The sequence below is a fragment of the Corella eumyota genome, chromosome 1 (assembly GCF_963082875.1).
Source record: "Corella eumyota chromosome 1, kaCorEumy4.1, whole genome shotgun sequence".
Lineage (NCBI taxonomy): Eukaryota > Metazoa > Chordata > Ascidiacea > Phlebobranchia > Corellidae > Corella > Corella eumyota.
Window position 1 is genome coordinate 887,630 of NC_137490.1, and position 21,938 is coordinate 909,567.

Consider the following 21,938-nt stretch of genomic DNA (forward strand, 5'->3'; position numbering starts at 1 on the left):
TGTTTTAAAAAGTTTATTATTAATTCTTTATAATTTAAGTTTTTTTTTTTATTTTACTTAAACATAAACAGATTAAATTTATTTTTAGTCATTCTAACAATGGCTTTATATAAGTAAAAAACAGACTAAAATGGTGACAAAAACTAAAATAACAATTAAACTACTATTATATTACTTAATTCTACCGCTACAGTTTCATAAATACACCTTTTTATAACACATTTGTAATTAAACATTCAATAACTTTTAACCTAAATAATTTTACGTATTTTTCTAACAAAAGAGTAAAAAAACCATTAACTAATTATCGATGTTGCCAAAATTTTTTCTGGTATTAGCAAAATGTTTGTGGTGCACCACATTTTGTTTTGTGCATTGTTTTAAGTTTATAGTAAAATATTTTGGGGTTTGGATTATTTAAAAAAAAAATAATTTCAGTAATTAAAAAAAAATAATTTAGGTAATCAGAAATAGTTTAATAAACGAAATTAAACTAAACGTAAAAGTTACACATTTAAACCCGTATTATTAATTTTTAAATTAAACTATTAAAAAATTAGTTTTAAAATTTGAAAAAATAAAATTATAAAAATATGTTTTGTAATAAAAATTTAGAAAATAAAATAAAAACAATATGTTTGTGTCCGGTAGGTGTCGTAACATGACGTAATGTGCAGCTGAAAAATATTGGGTCTTTTACTTAATGAGAGTTTTCATGTGAGTTTCATTGCTAAGAAATCTTTTTAAATCGATCTTTAGGCTAATTAATATATTAAAAACTTAATTAAATAATTAAAACTATAACAAATTGAAGCATATAAACATAACATATTCCAAAGAAAGTCTTTAAAAAAGTTTTAATAGTAAGATTAAAGCCGCCAAAGTTAGACAGATTGTAAAACAATTTATTTTGTTTTCAAGAGAGCGCAATAATGGCTCCACGTAAAGCCAAAGCCGAGAAAACCGAAGAAGTCGTCCAACTAGGACCTCAGGTGCCCGAAGGTGAAAATGTTTTCGGAGTTGCGCATATTTATGCCTCGTTCAATGATACTTTTGTTCACGTGACAGATTTGTCAGGAAAGTAAGTTAAACTAATAAATTAAAGTTTCATATTTAATTAAAAACTGCCATTTTATTTGTTATAACCTTTTCCCTAATCTTCTCTTGTACATTCCGCCTTTTCTGCACTTATTTTAGGACTACCAATTTAAATCTGCGGACAGCGCTAGTAGAGCTTCAATGTTTTCTATTTTTAAGTTAAATTAAACATACGGTCAACATCGAAGCCAGATATCTGTCTGACACGAGATATTCTGGTCATAATTCGACCAAAAATAAATTGTCTTGTGACGGTCGCTAACTCAAATTTTTCACTTGTTTTGGCATCACAATCCGGGCATACAAAATCAATGCAGAAGTTGAAAATAAATTTATATATATATTAGGGATGGGCTGAAATCCAAATTACTCGGATTCGACGAGCCCGAGTATTTTGTCGCGATACTCGGCCGAGTCCGAGTACTCGGTTATGACGTCATTTAAACGTATATAACTGTTCACGAGAATCTTTCCCGCATAATTTTAAAACTGCAAAATTTGCCAAAAAACACGTATTTATGGATTATAAAAGGTTTAACGTTGGCAAAACTAGTTACCGCTGATAGCAATATCATTTTAAGTCCAAACGAAAATGTTTAAGTCTCAAATTTATTATAAAATTTAGTAAAAAAGTGTAGTAAAAAGTGTATTAGTTGCGCAATTGTTGCTTAAATAACGTAATATAATTGAGAGTAGATTATAAATTATTAGAAAAAGGCAAACCCCGTGTTTTTTTATGTTTAGTAAATCGTATACCATCTTAAATGACAAATTATTACTCGGCGTCCGAGTACTAAAAAATGCTCGACGAGCACGAGTATTAAAATATGCTTAATACTCGGGCCGAGTACTCAAACTCGGATTCGATTGGCCCATCCCTAATATATATATACACTAAATCATTTTTTGTTAACAATTTTAAAAATGTATATATACTTGTTATAGTTTCTATTGCAGCACATAATTGTTTAGTACATATGTTGGATTATTTTTATCTATCTGTAGCCAATACTGTAGTGCTCTAAATTTATACACTAGAGATTTATGTCAGTGAAAATTTTAGAGGATTTTATGCCAAGTCACACATTTAAGTCATAACTTTAAAGTTTCACGAAAAATTATGTCATATTTAGTGTTACTTAAGCTACATATACATGATAATGCTAAGAGTTCTGCAAACAGATCTATGTAAAACCATATAAAAATAATCTTTATTTTTTTCTTTTCTCCAGAGAAACAATTGTTCGGATTACAGGAGGAATGAAAGTGAAAGCTGACAGAGATGAAGCTTCTCCTTATGCTGCTATGTTGGCTGCTCAAGATGTTGCTGTCAGGTACAAATTGATGTTTTTAAGTTGTTGTTTTTTGACCATCATGATGTATCAGAATATTAGTTTAATAGAGGGTACATATACTGAATCAAATGGATGGAATATATCAAATGATTAAAAAAAAAAAACTTTTAACCATGCAAAATATACTTAATACATAATTCATATTATATATATACATCAATATATTTATAGTTTATATTAAAATGCACTTTCTTAAATTAGAACTACCCTGTTTTGTTGTTTACTTGTTTTATAATAAATTTAAAACGGTCAACATCGAAGCCAGATATCTGTCTGACACGAGATATTCTGGTCATAATTCGACCAAAAATAAATTGTCTTGTGACGGTCGCTAACTCATTTTTTTTTCACTTGTTTTGGCATCACAATCCGGGCATACAAAATATTAATTTAAAAATCTAATTATATACATTTAAAAAAAGTGTTTTATAGTAGGCATTATATATAAATAATAAATCTTTGTTTTAATAATATAATTATGGAGTCAAAGAATGTACTTTAAAATTTCTTATAGAATGTTTTATTTAAACATAATTTAATAATAATCTTTTGTTTTAAAAAACATTTTATATATATATATACTATTTGTTTTTGTAGGCTATATATATTTTTTTAATAAAACCTTAATTTTTTTTCCTTAATTTTTTATATAAATTTTAATTATTAAAACTTAATTTTATCCAGATGTAAGGAAATTGGAATTAACGCGATTCATGTTAAACTTCGAGCGACCGGAGGAACCAGGACTAAAACTCCGGGTCCCGGTGCCCAAAGTGCTCTTCGAGCTCTTGCAAGATCTGGGATGAAGATTGGAAGAATCGGTAAATTTTTGTAGTTGTTTTAATAGTAACTTGGCCATAGCAGTTTAACCTTTTCACCATTTAAATAATGTTGATATGCTATGTTACAACAACCCAATATTTTGGTTTAAATATGATCTTTTTTGTTAAATTATTGTCAGACAAAATCATGAAATGGTCACCCAATTTTGGGCATTTATTTTTAGCAATTATCAATTAAATTTAATATTTTTTCTTTACCAAAAATTAATTTTAGCTTATGTTTTTAAAACTGTTTTAAATCAAATTATTTTAACTGTTCAAAATTAACAAAAAAGCAGTCAAGTAAAAAATAGTGTTTGTAAATAAAACTTAAACGTACGGTCAACATCGAAGCCAGATATCTGTCTGACACGAGATATTCTGGTCATAATTCGACCAAAAATAAATTGTCTTGTGACGGTCGCTAAATCAATTTTTATCAACTTGTTTTGGCATCACAATCCGGGCATACAAAATAATATAAATTTTACCTAATTCTAATATGTAGTTATTTGGTCATTATAAAACACTTACAAAAAAGCTTACTTTTTAACTTTTGTGTTTATTTATTCTTGGTGTGGATAGGTTGACTTTATGACCTAAACATAGAGTAACATTAGTTACCTTGACCTAGTCTAAGTTGACCTTGGCAGTTTGGGATATTATAGATTATAATTCCCCTAATAATTATAACTGCCTATTAAATGTTGGCTTAGCAGGAGATCACATAGTTTATAGCACCTGACTAGTTTTAATTTAAAAAAACACTTTTATCAAAAAAGTTTATAACTTTTAGCAAACATAATTTCTAATTAAACTGTATTTAATCCATCACTCTGTTATATATTACAGAGGATGTTACTCCAATTCCATCTGACAGTACAAGGCGAAAGGGAGGTCGAAGAGGAAGACGTTTGTAGATGAATAAAATCTTGAAAACTTATAATTTGTGTTCTACTATTATTTATTAGACAGGTTAAGCAGTTTATACTTACATGGAAAAAAAAGAGTTTTTAAATTTTTTTTGGTTGTTTTTTAAGGTCTATTTACCATACATGTTAGGGTTCAATTACAAATGCTGGCATGATGTAACATCCCAATTTTAAGGGTCTGACAATTGTTATCTATTTTTGTTTACTGAAAATACAATTTACTCTAGTAGTTTGGTATAGTGATTATGGCATCACACTGCGAGCCGAAAGGTTTGGGGTTCGAGTCGCACCAATGCCACATTATTCGCCGTTGAAATCGGGTGTTTACAGAATGCTTCAACGTGTCACAACAGCACACTATTTTCCAATAAAAATGTAAAACCTATTATGCTTAGGTAAAAAATCACAATTTAGCGTTAACTGTTCCTGTTACATTTAACTATAATTGAAACTTAAAATTCAAGTATTTTTATTTACAATATTCAACATTTAATATTTATAAAAAACGAGAAAAATATTTTAACATCACGATAAGCAAACCACCACCTCTTAAAGAAAAAGTTTTTAAAGTTAAATAAATAATTTGAACTACAAAAGCTCGTCGTCTGTCGATTGATTCGTTGAAGAAACGGATACTAAAGAACAATTCGAAATTTGGGAATCCATTTTTTCTAAAAACAAAAATAAAATTGAATATTATAAAGTTAAATAAAGGTTGTAACATTATCTGTAAGTTAGACTCTAGTGCTTTATGGTTTTTACTTTACCAGTGTTACATTGGTGCGACTTATAGTAAAGACCATTTGACCTTATGCCATTTTAGTTGAAATAACACAAATAGTGTAATCTGGTAAAAGTTTTGTCTTTTTCCCTATCTTAAAACTGCCAGTTTTAGGTAATATTATTAATCACCTAGATTTTGACTTGTTTTGTTTGTTATAACTTGGGTCATATTATATTTTTATTAACATGGTTTTTATGTTTTTATTGGAAGAAAATGTGCTGTTGTGACGTTTTTAATCTATTTGTAAACACCGGGCTAAAGGGCGAATAACGTGGCATTAGTGTGGCTCGAACCCGAAACCTTTTGGCCCTTAAAAAGTGTGCTGTTGTGACGTGTTTTTAAGCTATTGTACGGGCAAATATTGTGGCACTGGTGCGAATAGAACCCGGGACCTTTGTAATTATTATATATATATATTTTTTTGTATATATCTCTATCCTCAATGTGGGAAAGTCGAATGCGCAACTTAAACATAGAGTAACAACAGTTACTCCGACCCAGTCTCGAGTTGCATGTGGCAGTTTGGAATATTATATAGATTATAATTGCCCGATAATTATGCTGCTGATTAAGTGCTGGTTCAGCAGAAGTTCATACCGTTTATAGCGCCTTACTTAAGAGCGCTATAGCATAAGATCAGTGGGAATTAAACCCACGACCTCATGTGTGGTGTAGCAAGAGTACTTACCACTACACCACGCCACCACGCTGCCGGTTTATATTGTATAGTTAAGAACATTAAATACAAAATAGTTTAACTCACCAAGTCGTTTCTTCTCCGCTCTTCTTTGCTTTCCAGACTGCACCGTTGCACCGGGAATTATGGGTAAGTTGGTGGGCGGAGTTGAAGATAATGGAGATTGACGACATTCAAGTAGAAAGTGGCGATTGTACATTATACGACGGGTTCCTAAAATTTAGGTTTTTTGAGTGAAATATTCTTTTTATTAATCCAAAAATTTGAATATTAAAATTTGAGGTTTTTAATAAAATAAAGACATTTGAATAAGATGGGTTTTAAATTAGGCATAGCACTAGAAATGTGACTTTACTTTTATTTTTTAATTGCCAAATTAACACCATTATAAACGTGCTACTTTTAAAGTGAAATTAAGGCTCTAGATCTAGAGTTTGAATCCTAATAACCGAATTTTATAGCGCACTTTGCCATTACTTTACTCCCAGTTTTAATTTTAATATTTTATTGTATTAGAACATTATTCGATTAAGTCTTAAAATTCATTAGCAGTTTAATTATATGGCAATTATAATTATGCAGCGTGATGTAGTGGTAAGAACACTTGCTACACCACCGTAAGGTCGTGGGTTCAATCCCCACTGATCTCATGCTGTAGCAACCTTGAGTAAGCCGCTATAAACGTATAAACTTCTGCTGAGCCAACACTTAATCAAGAGCTTAATTCAAGCAATTATAATTTATAATATCCCAAACTGCCACAGTTAACTTGAGGGTCATGGTATGTTACTCTATGTTTAGGTCGTGAAGTCGACCTTTCCACATCGAGGATAAATTAATGCAAAAATATATTCTAGAATAATTAAATTTAATATTTACCCCCAGGTGAGAGACGACTAATTCCTACGCTGTTTACCCTCGTTAGTTCTTGTTTCTCGCGCCCTTTATGACGTAGGGGAATCTTTATCGGGACGGAGGTCGTCCGGTGAAGGGTTTCGTGTTTGCGGAACAAAGTTGTGGCGTTTACCGATTTACCTGAAAAAAAATGTAACATTTTTCTGGTAAACGGTTAGAACAGAATAACCTTTTTTGGTACAACAAGGTTTATTATGAAAATAAATTAAAGTTTTGAGTGATATTGAAATAATAATTTTTATTAATTTAAATGACAACAAAGAATGTAACGTCAAAACTACCAAAAATAGTAAAAAAACAACTAAATTTGTAACAGTTTTAAATATTATTATGGTCAAGTAAGAAATAAATCCTGGACAACTTTAATTTAGTCAAACCAATCTAATAACACTAGATTTTTGTTTATTTTAATCAAAAAAATCTTGAGTTGAACTATATTTAAATACAGTTGACCTGGCTAAAATATTAGAACCTATTTTTTAATTGTACAACTTGAGGCTGGTTTTAGCCAAGCAAATGGTTTATACCGATTATAGATAGCGCCTTACTTAAAAGTACTACAACGTAGAAGAAGTGGGAATCAAACCGTAAACCTCATGTAGTGGGAAGCTTGTTTTAAATACACCCCCTTTTTTACCCTTTTTTTACCCTTTTTTTTATTTATTTCAACCAAATTCTTGGCCAAGTTGTCATTAGGTTGAGTTATATTTACAATTTACCAGCATCATTATTAGAACTTATTTATATTAAAAATTAATAATAATTAAACTAATTAAAACCTGTGTTCGTTGGTTTTTGATGATTTTTGTTATTCTTCTGATTCGATCCTTTTCTATGCAAACCAACCTTCGTCCAATTTTGTTTATTTTGAATTTCATTTATTTCTAAGTTTTGAATTTCTTTCGTTATCTCGTCTGTGTTGACTTCGTTTGAAAGTTTTGTAACTTTCGTTAAGGTAACTTGACTATTTTTCATTCTCAATATTTTAATAAATTATTTTTTTTATGATTTCTGCAAGAAAAAAATCCCAAAATATATTTTTTTGACTTTAATATCAATATTTAAGTTTTTTAAATTTTATTTTAGTTATCTTCAATTTTTTTAACAACAACTAATTTTGATTAAAAACAATGAGCATTATTCTAAAGATAATAAACTATTATCTTTTATATGAATTGCTTGTTATTAGTTAACATTGTTATTCTAACTCTCACGTGCACTATTACGTCATAACGTTAGAAGAATATACCATTGTCTATATTTCTTATAATCAACAAAATTAATTGAGAAAATTCTTGAACTGTTTTTTAACTTTTTACTATATCATTGTTACGTCATACTTAACTATAATTAATCCATTGTTCATAACAATTGTATTGTCTAAACCAACAAAATATATCTTGCATCAGGTATAACACTTTAGCTTTATGACGTAATAAAGGCCACGTTATAACAATTGTTGATATAGTTAAACGTGTGATAATATCCATGTGTTACGTGGTGTTCGGTAAACAATAGGAATTATTGAAGATAATATTTGCAAATAATGAATAACAAATAAACAATCATCAACAATTAAACATTTAAAATTAATTTTTTTTTGTTAGAAATATTAATTTTATTATTTTTATGGTTTTTTTTAGTTATTTTATGAATTTTTTAAATATTTTCTACGTCAAAAAATTTTTTTAATGATTTTTTTTAACTGAAGTCATTGCAAGTTTGGCCTAAATAATCCACCGTTGGGTGGGGCTACAGAACTACTCTAATTTAAATTGCTTAAAATAGTTTTAGTGCAATAGCGTTGTGAAATAGTCATGGCGTCGAACTACGACTCGGAAGGTTTGGGGTTTAAGGCCCACTAATGTCACACTATTTACCCTTGAACCCAGCGTTTAATAGCTCAAACACGTCACAATAGCACAGTTTTCCCAATTAAATATAAAAATCTATCACCTTAAGGTAATATGGAAAAACGCTTAAATTTATTTTAAATAAATTCTACAAATTTTTAAAACAAATTTTTAATAAATCATTATTAACAAACCGGCATTGATGACGTCATAAATAAAAATTACGATAATTACCCTAAGAAACGAAACATGACTTAAATCCACTTTAATGTAGTAATTAATAATCGTTTGGTTTAACAAACATAATTGAGATAAACATGCGCTAATTACTGGGATAAAGTGAATTAATTGTGTAAACAAATCTTAATGAATTATATTTTAAATGTGTATTCTGTTTTCTCACGGCAATTAAACACTAAACCTCCTAATAAGTGTTAAAAACATTAATATAAAAGTAATATGTTATTAAATTTATAAACAAGGTTTTTTGTATTGCTGGATATATTATTTTAACCCAGTCCCAAGTTGTACAAGTTTAAGATTTTATTGACCTCATGATATTACCCCAACCCAGTCCCAAGTTGTACAAGTTTAAGATATTATTGACCTCATAATATAACCCCAACCCAGTCCCAAGTTGTACAAATTTAAGATATTATTAACCTCATGATATTACCCCAACCCAGTCTCAAGTTGTACGAGTTTAAGATATTTTTAACTTTATAATATAACCCCAACCTAGACTTGAGTTATACAAGTTTAAAATATTAACACCGTTTAATTAAACTGTCTTTAATTTTTTTAAACCAATTTTTTGTATTTTTTAAAACTGTTAAAATTTATTATTTAAAATTGTTTATTTTCAATTTAGTTTATTGGATTATCGACTTGTCTAAGGTGGATTTATATTTTAATATTTTTGACAGATTTTGTCAAACAATATTTATTATTTATGAAGTTTATATTGATCATACAATAATCAATTGATTTTTAAAGTCATATGTTGTAAATAAGTGATTGACAGGGAATTCACTTTTTTTGATTGTCGTGAAATAATGAAGTAATTGTTTGTCTTATTGTGAAGATTTATGACGTCAGAAATTAAAGCTGTTTGTTAGAAAACGGAGAAGTTGCTGCAAAATTAAGATCATAAATTTTAGAATTTTTTAGTTTTTTTTTACAATTTAACTTTTACCCTAAATTTGAATAGGATAAAAAAAGTAAAATTATTTTTTTTTTGGTATTTAAAATTTTTAAATATATAATATTAAGTTATTCAAAATTATTTTTTACTTATTTTTTTGCAAATTTTAAATTTAAAAAAATTTTATTTTTAAATTTTTTTTTTATTTTTACAAAAATATATTTTCGTAATAAACATAAATATGCAAATTAAGTTAAAATTTACAACAAAAACTTTGGAATAAACAAATACAAAATTTCAAGGAAAACGCATTAAGTTTACGTTGCTCGATTATGACGTAGTTATTACGTAGACAATTAACCCGAGGCCATTTTCTTAGATAGCTACAACGTCGCTCGCGAAAGCCATCAACAATAAAAAGTAATTAAATTTATGAAATTCGCAGAAGATTTTTTCTCAGCAGGTATAGAAAAATTTTAAAGATTTTTTTTAAGTTTCTGCTTGAGTTACCTCGGTTAGGGCATATCATAAGATCGTTTAAAAGATTTTAATTATTCTGTCCGTTTTACATCGTTTTAAATGACCGGTCAAGGCTATAAATCACAGAATTAAAGTTAGGTTGTTAAGTTTATAGCTACATTAAGCACATAGTTATTTTAAACTGTCAAATTTTGTCGACGTTTTGACATCTTTTTACTGTTACTTAAAGGTCTTATTATGGTTTATTATATGATGTGTAGTCAGACTATGTCGTCATAATAATCTTTAGTGTCGTGCACAAGGAAGATTTTTTTAAGATAAAGTTGCATTGTTAGATTGAGTAAAGGAGAGTTAGGTTTTACAAAACCAGTTTACAAAGCCAGGATAGTATTAAAAGTTGTTTAAAAACTACCTACTAGTTTAAAATATGCAAAAATTGTGCAAACTAGTAATTAAACACAAAATTCAACCAGCATAAATAAAGATTAGGTTAATTTTTATCCATTATGCGGTAAAGAATGATTAACAATTCTATAAATCACAAAATTATGAGGTAATAATGTAAAGGACAAAGTTAAGATATAGTTTAAAACATTTTAAAATAGGTTATTCACTAATTTTTCTTTGTTATTATACCCTAAATAACGTGGTTAAAATATATATATTGAGAATATTATATCCTTTATCTGTAATTATATTATTTATCTGTAGTATTAACATTTTTATATTATTTTAAACATAATTTGTCGGTAAGAATGCTAAATTTCATTTAATATTTAAGTTTAGAAAACTTCTTTTTTACGGAAGCAAATTGCAAGTCATTAATATTTTATAAACAATTAAAAATATAGGAAAGAAATAAAGGTTATTTTCGAATTAGAGTTAGATTTAATTCTACGTTCTAAACATCTTAGCAACTGGCTTTTTAAAATTAAATTAAATAAAATTAAATTTGGGTTATATAATTGGAATTTAAGTAGATTTTAAGTAGTTTGAAATTGCTGTGTTTTTGTGTATTCTAGTTTTTATTTAATTATTAAGTTTTTTAAAATTAAATAATTAGATTTTTAATTCTCAATTTTTTTTAAATTTTTTAATTATTTTTCGGAAATTTTGGTTGTAAAGTTTTATTTGTTGACCTGTGGTATTATGTCGTAATAGTTAAGCTATATGACGTCACAGTTAATTAACAGGTTAAGTTGTTGTAATTATTTTATTTTTATTATAATTAGTTCCTGCAAAATTGTTAAATTTTTTATTTTTATTTTATTTTATTGTTTTTTAAATTGATTGAAGGGTTTTTAAATTGGTTAAAAACGATTTTGCAATTTGCTTTAAGCGAATTTGTCAATTAAGTTTAACGAAATTGGGTTTTAATTTAAAAGAAATTTTATTTAAATTTCAACTAAAACCTAACTGGCATTTTCAAGTTTTGAACTTATTTCAACTTAATCTGTGACGTCATAACTGTCTTTATTAATACTGAATGGTTTGATAATAAAGATTGGAATTGTTTATTTAAACAAAGGGTTGTATGATGTCATAATAATAAAATAAAAACCAGTTTTTACATTTTAAAAAAATTTTTTTTTAAGAAATTTTTAAATATTTAAACAAAACACGTTGAAAACTGCACGGTTTTGTCACGTGACCTGACCGCCTATTCTAAATATTTTAAAACATGTGGAAACTCTATCTAAAATATTTAGTCCTATAATTTATATTTGATTATTCATAATTTATAAAACTTTGACAAATAAAAAATAAAAATGGATGACAATTATTATTTCGATTAATAATATTGATTTTTATTGATAAACAAAATCACAATTTAATAACTATAATAAAAAATCGTTAAAAAATAATTTAAAAAATAATCGATATATGTTCATTGAGCAAAGTTTAGATTTAATGAATTTTCTTTTTAAAACATAATTTACAACCGATTTTTTTATCGTTCATTCGAGTATTGCTTTAAATTCGTGATTGGATTTAAATGTCCCTCGAGACCACGTGGTTATTACGTTTGTACCGTTGTCTAAACTCCTATATTAAAGTTGCTAAAGGTATTAAAAGGGAATAGATGCTTTAAAAGAAAAGAAAAAGGGATTTGAAAGAATATAAAATGTTGTTTGATTTAGATATAATTTAGTTAAAGATATTTTAAATTTGCAATCAACTTGTAATAAAGATTTAGTCTGTAAGTAAGTTTAACAACTATGTAGAAACGCAGAGTAAGGGTTATAATTGTTTGGTTTATTTCGTATTTGTTTTTTTATGTATTTTAAATGGGTCTAAAAAGCATTTTTAAAAAGGGTAAAATGATTTGGTTAAAAATGTAAAAGTTTAATAAATTACTGTAATCAAAAGCAGTTAAATAAACATAATTTGTTAATTATAATACTTTTTGAATTTAAGATATTGCTATATTTTACTGCTGTAAATAGCATTTTTGGGGCTATAAATCTGTAAAACAATGTTTTGTGCGTTAGAATAATAAATTAAACAGTTGCAATAAAAAGTTAAATGTTTGAATTTAATTAACTTAACTTAATTTATATTTAAGCTAAATGTTTATTGAGTTTTATAACTTAAAAAAAACAGCAACACAGTTTTCCCTATCAGCAAATTTATATCGACTTTTAAGAAAGGGTTTTTTGCATTTTATAACTTGAAATAACTAAACAAAAAGTAGTAAAAACTTAACATTCTTTTAAAAGGTCGATTTCAGTTTTATTTATATTTCTAACCTGACAATTAACGTTTGTTCGTATATATTAAGCAGGTGTGTTAGCGGTTACTCTTAAATTGGTTGTGGTTTTAATAAGTAGATCGAATCAGATTAAAAGCAAGATATGAGAAGATGTATATTCGTGTATCTAATATATTAAATTCTAAGTAAGATCAGTAGCTAATTTAATACTTTAAATTTTTTCTCATAAAACTGGTATTTTTGCTCTGCTAGAAATAAGTTTAATTGTATATTATTAGAAATGTTCTTGAAACTCTGACATTTATATTAAAACACGTTATATAATTATGTAAATTAAACAGCATTTAAATTCATTTTGTATTAGTTTTTTAACTTTATTACAAGATTTAAGCACAAATTAATTGCTTTTGAGAAAAATTGTTAAGGAAAATGTCTTTAATTAATTTTTTTTTAATTTTTTTTTTTTTTTTTTAATTTTTTTTTTTAATTAATTTTTTTTAACCTTTTAACATTATTTTTGCCTTTTTTTATATATGATATTCTTAGTAAATTAGAATTATAACTTTTTTTATTTATGTTTAGATACAGAATTGTTTAAATTATCAGATATCGATATATCAGGATAATATGCCAACAATAATGGAAACAGGACAAAAACATCGAAAAAAGGAGAAAAGGATTGAAGAAAATGAAGATTCAGAAGATTCGAAAAAGATTCGAAATCTTGACTTAATGTTGACTCAGTTGTGTACCTTAGATCTTGCTTTAAAGAAAAACAGCAAACTAAAACGAGAGAGAGATAAAGGAGAGAAGACGAAAAAAGTGCGTAAGAAAAAGGACGACACCCGGGAGAAATCGCATCATCTAGCGGACGGTAAACACCGCCATGGTAAACCGCATGTGACAAAACATGAAATGTCACGTCCTAAATCGAAGAGCCCACGGCCCAACGCGGTTTTAAATTTCGAAGATCTGTGCACAGTTTGTGATAACAACGATAATATCAAAGCGCTCGACGCTAAAGTTTCAACTAAGAGAAATAAAGAAGTTAAAACCAAGGATGCCCGGGGCAGTGATCAGTTATCAAAGACTAAGGGGGATGTCGTTCTAACCGATTTGGATCAAGTTCAATTATCCGCAACCGAGCAATTTGCATCAAATTCTCCGCGTTCTGTTTCCCCGAACTCGTCACTGGAAAAACGGGCAAAAAAATCGAATAAAACAAGAACTAAAAAGAAGAAAATGGAGCCAGTCGTGCAAGATTACAGCAACGAAGATATATTAAGGGACCAGGTCAGTGTTATAAGCATTGGGAACGACGATGAATACGATTTAATTAAGAAAGCGTTTACACAGATTAACTCTGAAAATATGAACGATAATATCAACAAAAAGTCCTCAAAAAAATCCAAAAAACATAAAACTCAGACGGAGGAGAATAATTCCGACTCACCTGACTTAAATGGATTGCCTGAAGGGCTCCAATTATCCCAAATTAGGCTCAAGTCGCAGAGCAATTCGAAATCGGATCTGACTGACATTCAACCTTCCCACAGAGCTAGTTTTGAGATAATTCAAAGCATTTCAAACGGAGCTGACGTTGGCAAAGAAAGCTGTCATGATTTAAACACTATTGGACAACCTGAGAACGATGCTGAAGTTAAGAAAAGTGAAGATTCTGAGTTAAATACGATCGAGAACTTGGAACCGTTTCGAGTAATTAAGATAAAATCCTCGAAAATCCGGCTCGACGAAAATCGAAAAAATTCGCGCAAGAAAAAAATGTCGACTCGACAGCGAACTGAACCCGCGAGCAATCTAACAAATAAAAATAAACAGACAACTCGACCTTCTGCTATCGTGAAACAATCAACTAACGATGCCACGCTTAAAGCTCAACAATTTGAGATAAGTAAAAGAAAACAAGCCCTACCCTTAGCTATAGGGACCAGCAAGACGATTCATAAAGAACGTGAAAAATATTCAGCAACGAAAAAGAAGAATTTTGAGCAGAATAGAAACCAGGATATTAACAAATACGATAATTATCATAACTCAGCGAAAGTTTCTTCGGATATTTCGTATAAAATGCATCAAAGAAAAGAAAATAAAACAAATTCGGATGAAAATAGTTATTCTAGAAATCACGACCGACTACGTCATCACAGAAACAATGAAACTCGACAGGATTCGCAGGATTTCGGTGTCGAGGGCTTTAGGTACGAATCCCGTCGCCGCGCTGAGAAACCCGACAAACATGTGACGTCACAGAAGGCGCGAAAATCGACGAAAAACGAATCCCGAACTAAAACCCCAGCTCTCAAGATCGACCGCGTCATAAATGTTGCAAACCACAACAATCGTAATTATCAACATTCCAAACCTGTGACGTCATCAAAACGTAACGGGTTGACGGACACTTTGAGTTGGCACCAGAAAGCCAATGACGCACCAAGTGGAAACATGACGTCACGACCTGAGAGACGGAGCAACAAAACAACGAAGTACCGAAGTGAGAATCAGCGATCGTTGTCGAACTCGACGACCTCGACTTCTTTCTCGTCTGTGAGTTACTCGTCACAGTCATCGGGTTCGAATACCGGCTCCAGCAACTCGTCGGAGAATAATTATTCACCTGAGAGAAGGGATAAGAAATATAGACCAACAAAAACCCGGCAGAAGTCCTCTAGTGACAGCACAACTAAGAACGAACCACGAAGTTTGAACGAGAAAAAGAAGTTGGAAGCCCCCAAGTATAAGAGATCTAACTCAAGTTCTTCAAGTTTTTATCCCCACTCGATCACGGTCGAAGAAACCAAGCACAAAAAGGAGAATTCAAAGAAACACGAGGTTCTAAAATCGCGTCAACAGCGGCGAATAATCGACGAAAACTCAGCTCAAGAAAAACCGAGCGAGTTAAAGTTCGGAGCTCGCAGAAAACCAAGGTCAAAAGGTTCGATAAAAGGAGAAGGCGAAGACGGGCAATCACTATGGCAACATCAACAGCTCGTCGTCGTGTCACAGAAGCCTGATGTCACAAAAAGTGATCGTGACTTCACAAAGGGTCAAGCAGCAAAGCAAGCTTACAAACCAGCGTCGTCGTTTAACGCGAACAGTGATAAGAGATCGCTAACAATACGGGATTTATATTCCTTGCATAATGTTTTGTCGGACACTCAGAATGGAACGGTAAGACTTAAGTTTTTGATGATTACAACTTTTGTTTAATTTTGGGTAAAACACTTCTCTAAATTTACATAACCTACAGTTAATATAAATGCTTTAGAATTTCTAACACAAGGGTGTTAGGCTTAAGTATTACTAACGCCACTTAAAATCGTGAACCCCAGGCTAAACGGCAAAAAAATGTGGCATTGGCGCGGCTTAAACCCAAAACCTCATGGCTTATAGTCCATTGACATGATCTGTATAACACAATACCGGAAGATTTGATTTATGCAATTTGATTATAAATTTATTTTTTCAATAAAAATAAAAGCTTTAACAATTTTTGTTTTTTCAGGTGATCTCAGGTTATCGAAGGAACGATGGAATGAGGGTTGCCATTAAAAGAATCTCAAAAGTTGGCACCACTAGATGGGGTTGGTTGGGCGGGAAAGTCGTTCCGCTTGAGTTGGCACTTCTTTGTCAAGTTAACGAGGTAGAAAAAAATATTAAAATTAAAAAAAATATTTTTGGTTTCCCCACTAAAAATAAAAACTTTTTTTTATTAAAGTTTTAAAAAATGTTAAATTTTTAAACAATTTTTTTAGTTAAATACTTGGTCATTTTTTTTTAACTCTTTTATCACAAAATTATATAGTTATACATTAAATTTAAAGCTTATTTTAATTTATGTCACAAGCTTAAGTATTAGCTGTCAAAAATGTTTATTTAAAAACATAAAAATATTAAAAACCAGATACCCAAATTTTTCGTAAATTGTGGTTTAAAATCTCATGGTATTATGTGGTTTAAAAGTAATTAATAGAACTATAAACAAATAAATAAATAAAGGTCGTAAAGTTTTGAATAGCGAAAACTTTTTTTTTTATAATTATAATTAATATAATAATTAAATTAAATAACGAATTTGCATAATTTAAAAATTGTTTTTCTTATATAAATATGCATGACTACACAATTCTTTATTATGACGTAAACAATCCTCAGGCGAAGTTCACTTAAGAGTTATGTTGCGGTAATCGTGATAAGTTAATAAGAGTCAACCAAGTTTAAGTTTCAAAACCACTTAAATTCTTAATTTCTGGTTCTTCAGTTACATAAGGCAATAACAAAGCAATTTAAAAAACAATATTGATTGTTCTTATAACAATGCATAATACAATTAGTAATATAAAAAACAAATAAACAATGCAATTTGTTTTAAACAAACAATGGCCGTTTGTTACTAAGTAAATAAAATAAGTATTATTAAAATATTAATTTTTTGCAAATTTTAGTTTTCAATTTGAGCTTCACTATCTAAAATTTCGAAATTTAAATTTAAATTTTAGCAAAAAATTACAAAATTAATTTTTTTTTGTCAGATTAAAATTCAAATTGTAGAAATTTATGAAAGTTTTTTTTTTCCAGATTCGCTGTAGCGGAGTTGTTGAAATTGTGGAATGGCATGAAACCAGTGAAGCGTTTCTTCTCGTCATGGTACGGCCCCACCCAGCGGTCGATTTGTACGATTACGTGAGCAAACATAAGAGAGTAAAAGAATCTTTAGCAAGGTTTGAAATATTTGTGTTTAAATGTTGGGTTTTAATCAAAGGGTCTTGGGTTCGAATTTCACCAATTGTACATATTTATAATTTGATTTCCATGACAAAATAATAACAAAAAATAATTTTTTTAGTTTACACATTTTTTCTTTTTAAATTAAAAGTTATACATTCATATTTAACCAACTTGGGAAAATAACCACTTAAATTATATTTAATAAATAATAAATTGTCAAAAAAATAAATACGCAAAAAAAATTTGAATACTATAAAAGTTTTTTTTTAACTTAAATTGTCATTAAATATATAATTTAATAATAATAAAACGCCTAAAAACGGCAAAAAAATTCACCAAGTTTAAATAAAATTCACCTAAATTTTGTCATAATATTATAAACTATTAAATTAAACCGACCACAAATTGGAAATTATAAATTACTATAATGCAACCAATTGAATAGTTTGAAAAATTGGAGCTAATTTTATTCATGACGTTATAATTCTTACCTCATAATGTCATCATATTTCGTCATAATGTCATTTTTTCAGAAATGTTTTTTTAAGTAATTTGCAAATTGCTTCGATCTTATCAAAAAAATTTAAAGTTTTTGATTTTTTGATAAAAACTAAATTTTTCAATATTTAATGTTGAACTTATATTTGTTTTTACACCTTTTTTAATCGTGTATCTTTGATAAAAAGTTTATAAATTGCGTATTTGCCTATTTATTACAATAATAAATATTAATTTTTAACATAAAATTGAAAAAAAAAAATTAACTGGATGTAACATAATTTACATGTTAAACTATTTAAAAAATTAAAAACCTAAAAAACAAAATTTTTAGAGTTTCTTAAATTTAAAGTTTTTGTTAAATTCTCAAATTAATTTTTTTGTTAATAGTTTTTTGTTTAATTCTTTAAAAAAATAATGTAAAACATAACCCACTATCTCATATGTTTTTTCTTTAGATTCCCGTTTTTTAGTTCAATTTGTCTTTAAAAAAAACTTAACTTAGTATTACGTATTTTATGTTAAAATATTTAGAGTTAAAATAATTAAAAAAACTTTTATAATTTTGAAATTCTTTTCTTAAATTCTTAAATTTAAATTTTTCCAGTTTTTTTTTTTAATTTTTTTCTTAGATTCTTATTTTTTGGCCTTTATATTTAAATTGCCCTATTTATGTTTTAGACACATTATACGCAAAGTAGTGGAAGCTCTACTTCATTGCATCACCCGCGGTGTTCTACACAGAGATGTGAAATTAGAGAACGTTTTATTTAACCCCGAGTCCTTGGATATAACTTTGATCGACTTTGGTTGTGGTGATTACGTCAGAAATGGTCCTTACAAAGGTAAGCACTTTATTTTGTAATCTAAAAAGTTACTACTCTTTTGTATGTCTACCTGCATTTATAATTTTTTTGTATATACCTTTTTCCCCGATGTGGAAAAGTCAAATGTGCGACTTAAACATAGAGTAACATCAGTTACTTCGACCCAGTCTCGAGTTGCCTGTGGCAGTTTTGGATATTATAGATTATAATTTCCCGGTAATTAAGCTGCTAATTAAGTACTGGCTCAGCAAGAGTTCATTCCGTTTATAGCGCCTTACTCAAGGGCGCTACAACATGGGAGCAGCAGGGATTGAACATACGACCTCATGTGTGGTGTTAAAAACAATTTTACCCAAAGGATTTGCTTGTACACTTTTTCCACTCTTTTAATAAAAATATAAAAACTTATTACTTTAGGTTGATATGTAATAAAAGATAGTTTCCAATATAAGTTAACTGTTTTAGGCATAATAATAATATTAGTAAAGTTTTTTTTGAATTTAAATTTTTTTTTGTTATTAATATTCAACTAACGCAGACATTTTTGTGTTTTATCAAGTTTTGAAAAATAAAAAAATGAAACATTTTTGACCTTTAAAATTAACAAATTCATATTCTAAATAACTTGCGTACAAGCAAATTTCAGTGCATTTTAACTAATCTAATCTTTAAGGTTAACCTTTATGTTAGTTAGGTTTTATTGCATGCTTAAACCTGTAAAGGTCATCAGGGATTACTTGGTACCGGTAACTCTTAAAAAAAACGTTATAACTATTTATAAAATTTGCATTTTATTGTTGTTTTATTGTTTTATTTATCGCTTGTTTAAATTTAATTTTAGAGCACACAAATAGTATTGTAAGTTTATACACAAATATGTGTATTAAATATAGGAAAGTTTTATATAAATTTGTTTTTAATTATATCAAGTTTTAAAAATTCCATAAACTAAAAATAGCTTTAAAAGTTTTTGGAGTTATTTAAAAACATTCTCCTAACTTTAAATATATTTTTCTGGATAAACAACTTAATCTGAAAATAAACAAATTTAATATATGACTTCATAATTATTATTTTTTTTTAGAATTTGCGGGAACTCCCGAATATTACGCCCCCGAGTGGTTCACAAGAAAGCAGTACAACGGTGAAGCCATGACGGTTTGGAGCGTCGGAATTCTGTTATATTCTCTGCTCTGCGGTTCGCTTCCATTCCGTTCCTCCAAAGATATCACAGAAAAGTAAAAACTTTTATTTACATTTTTTTATTTTATCCTCGATGTTGGAAAGTTGACTTCACGACCTAAACATTGAGTAACATCAGTTACTCCGACCCAGTTTTAAGTTGACTTTGGCAGTTTGAGATATTATAGATTATAATTGCCCTATAGTTATGCTGCTGATTAAGTGCTGGCTCAGCAGGGGTTTTTGTTACCCCATCTTAGTCTTGATATTAAAAATTGATTGATTATATTTGCTCGATATTTAACGCAACACTTTTGTTTAATTTTTTTAAACTTTAATTTAAAATTTTATGTTATTTTTAACTTTTGCTTAAGCAATATGATTTAAAGCTCAAAAAATACTTCTCATATTTTGTTATATAATTTTAAACACTTTTTTAAAAATCCTTTTTTTAATGCCAGGATAAAATGTTTATCTTTTGTGGTTTCTGACACTTTGTATCCAGTCGTTTAGGGGAAGTTTAACGTCGCCATGAAAGCTTAAAATCTTATAAGTTTTTGTTGACAAAATAAAGTTTAAGATTTGGACCTCACGCATTGAGTTAATTTAACAAAAAAATTTGTACATAATTAAAAAAATAAATTAGATACAAAAACATTAAAAAAAACGGTTTTGAAATTAAAATATTTGCGAGTTCGACCCATTTTTTATAATTTTAAATTTGTGTTATTTTTACTGGATCATTTTACATAAATTAAAATATTTTAAAACATTTTCTCGACCGTCAACTTTCTAAAATGCAACAAATTTTAAAAGTTTTTAAACAAAGTTGACCAAATTACAACCATGCCAAATTTAATATAAACTCGCATGAACAAATTAACTGAGGTAGCCCCGCCATTAAAGTTTAATATTACCGCATTTCAAACCGGTTTTTGGATTGAATTTCTGCGATAAAATAAATGTTAAGCCAGAGATTTTCGGTGTGGACATTCTAGAATACTTTTTCTTGGAAATATTTAGCAAAAAATATGAAAAATTTTATTTGAAAAACTTGTTTTATTTTATATATTTTATTTAAACAAAATTTAATTATTTTTACTCAGTTTTTTTATGATTTTTTAACAAAATTTAAATTTTGAAGTTGATGTTTATGATTTCTTTATTTTAGAGAAATCTTGAAATTTCCTAGTGACGTCACTCAGGGCTCACGTGACCTGATATCCGAAATGTTAACCAAAAATCCAAAAGAACGAATTCAACTAAACTCTGTTTTATCGCATTACTGGTTTCACAAAATGAAAAAAAGATCGACTTAAGCAAAAATATTTTCATTTGCGCAAAATTGTTAAATCTTCATTTTCAAAATATTATTATTTTTTTACTTTTTTTATAGAATAATAATAATTCTTGCCTGTATTTTATGTGTTTTGAAATTATATTTGTTTAATTAGGTAATCTACAAATGCACTGGCTGCAAAAATTGTTTTAAATGTTTTGTTAAAGGTATACAAACATTCGTGATTAAAAAATTGTATTTCTGACTATTTATAACCCTTAAAAAATGTCAAAGCCATTTCAAAATGTCGTTAAAATGATTTCTCATTCAAAGTGTTAAAGCAATAAACAAATTTCTTATCGATTTGTGCTTTCTTGGAAAGTGTTGTTTTTATAATGTACTGAACATTAGTCGTATAATTTGCGCAGTAAAAATTTAAAAAATATACTTTTGAAAACATAAAAAATGTTGTTGATTATAAATGCATTGGTTTTATTTCGAGAAAATATACGTTTTTTTGTTTTTAAATAAAATAAATTAGACTTTTTTGTTTTTAAATAAAATAAATTAAATAAATTGACAAATTTGTGCGTTTATTGTTAGAAAAATCAAAA

General features: G+C 28.1%; 3 protein-coding genes across 3 annotated transcripts; 2 read left to right on the plus strand and 1 right to left on the minus strand.

The window, feature by feature from the left end:
• Positions 1–668: 668 nt before the first annotated feature.
• On the plus strand, positions 669–4,220 carry LOC145749339 (small ribosomal subunit protein uS11). Its single transcript, XM_082565090.1, has 5 exons — positions 669–717; positions 922–1,081; positions 2,331–2,432; positions 3,138–3,274; positions 4,127–4,220. The coding sequence occupies exons 2-5, from the start codon at positions 933–935 to the stop codon at positions 4,192–4,194; spliced, it is 456 nt and encodes a 151-aa protein (XP_082421216.1). The 5' UTR covers positions 669–717; positions 922–932; the 3' UTR covers positions 4,195–4,220.
• Positions 4,221–4,665: 445 nt separating this feature from the next.
• LOC145763553 (uncharacterized) lies at positions 4,666–7,609 on the minus strand. Its single transcript, XM_082575021.1, has 4 exons — positions 7,382–7,609; positions 6,567–6,722; positions 5,754–5,900; positions 4,666–4,877 (listed from the first exon to the last, which is right to left on the minus strand). The coding sequence occupies exons 1-4, from the start codon at positions 7,575–7,577 to the stop codon at positions 4,795–4,797; spliced, it is 582 nt and encodes a 193-aa protein (XP_082431147.1). The 5' UTR covers positions 7,578–7,609; the 3' UTR covers positions 4,666–4,794.
• Positions 7,610–13,394: 5,785 nt separating this feature from the next.
• LOC145752936 (uncharacterized) lies at positions 13,395–21,724 on the plus strand. The gene is made up of 6 exons (XM_082569314.1): positions 13,395–15,981; positions 16,316–16,453; positions 17,389–17,531; positions 18,718–18,881; positions 19,948–20,101; positions 21,217–21,724. The coding sequence occupies exons 1-6, from the start codon at positions 13,420–13,422 to the stop codon at positions 21,362–21,364; spliced, it is 3,309 nt and encodes a 1,102-aa protein (XP_082425440.1). The 5' UTR covers positions 13,395–13,419; the 3' UTR covers positions 21,365–21,724.
• Positions 21,725–21,938: the final 214 nt, after the last annotated feature.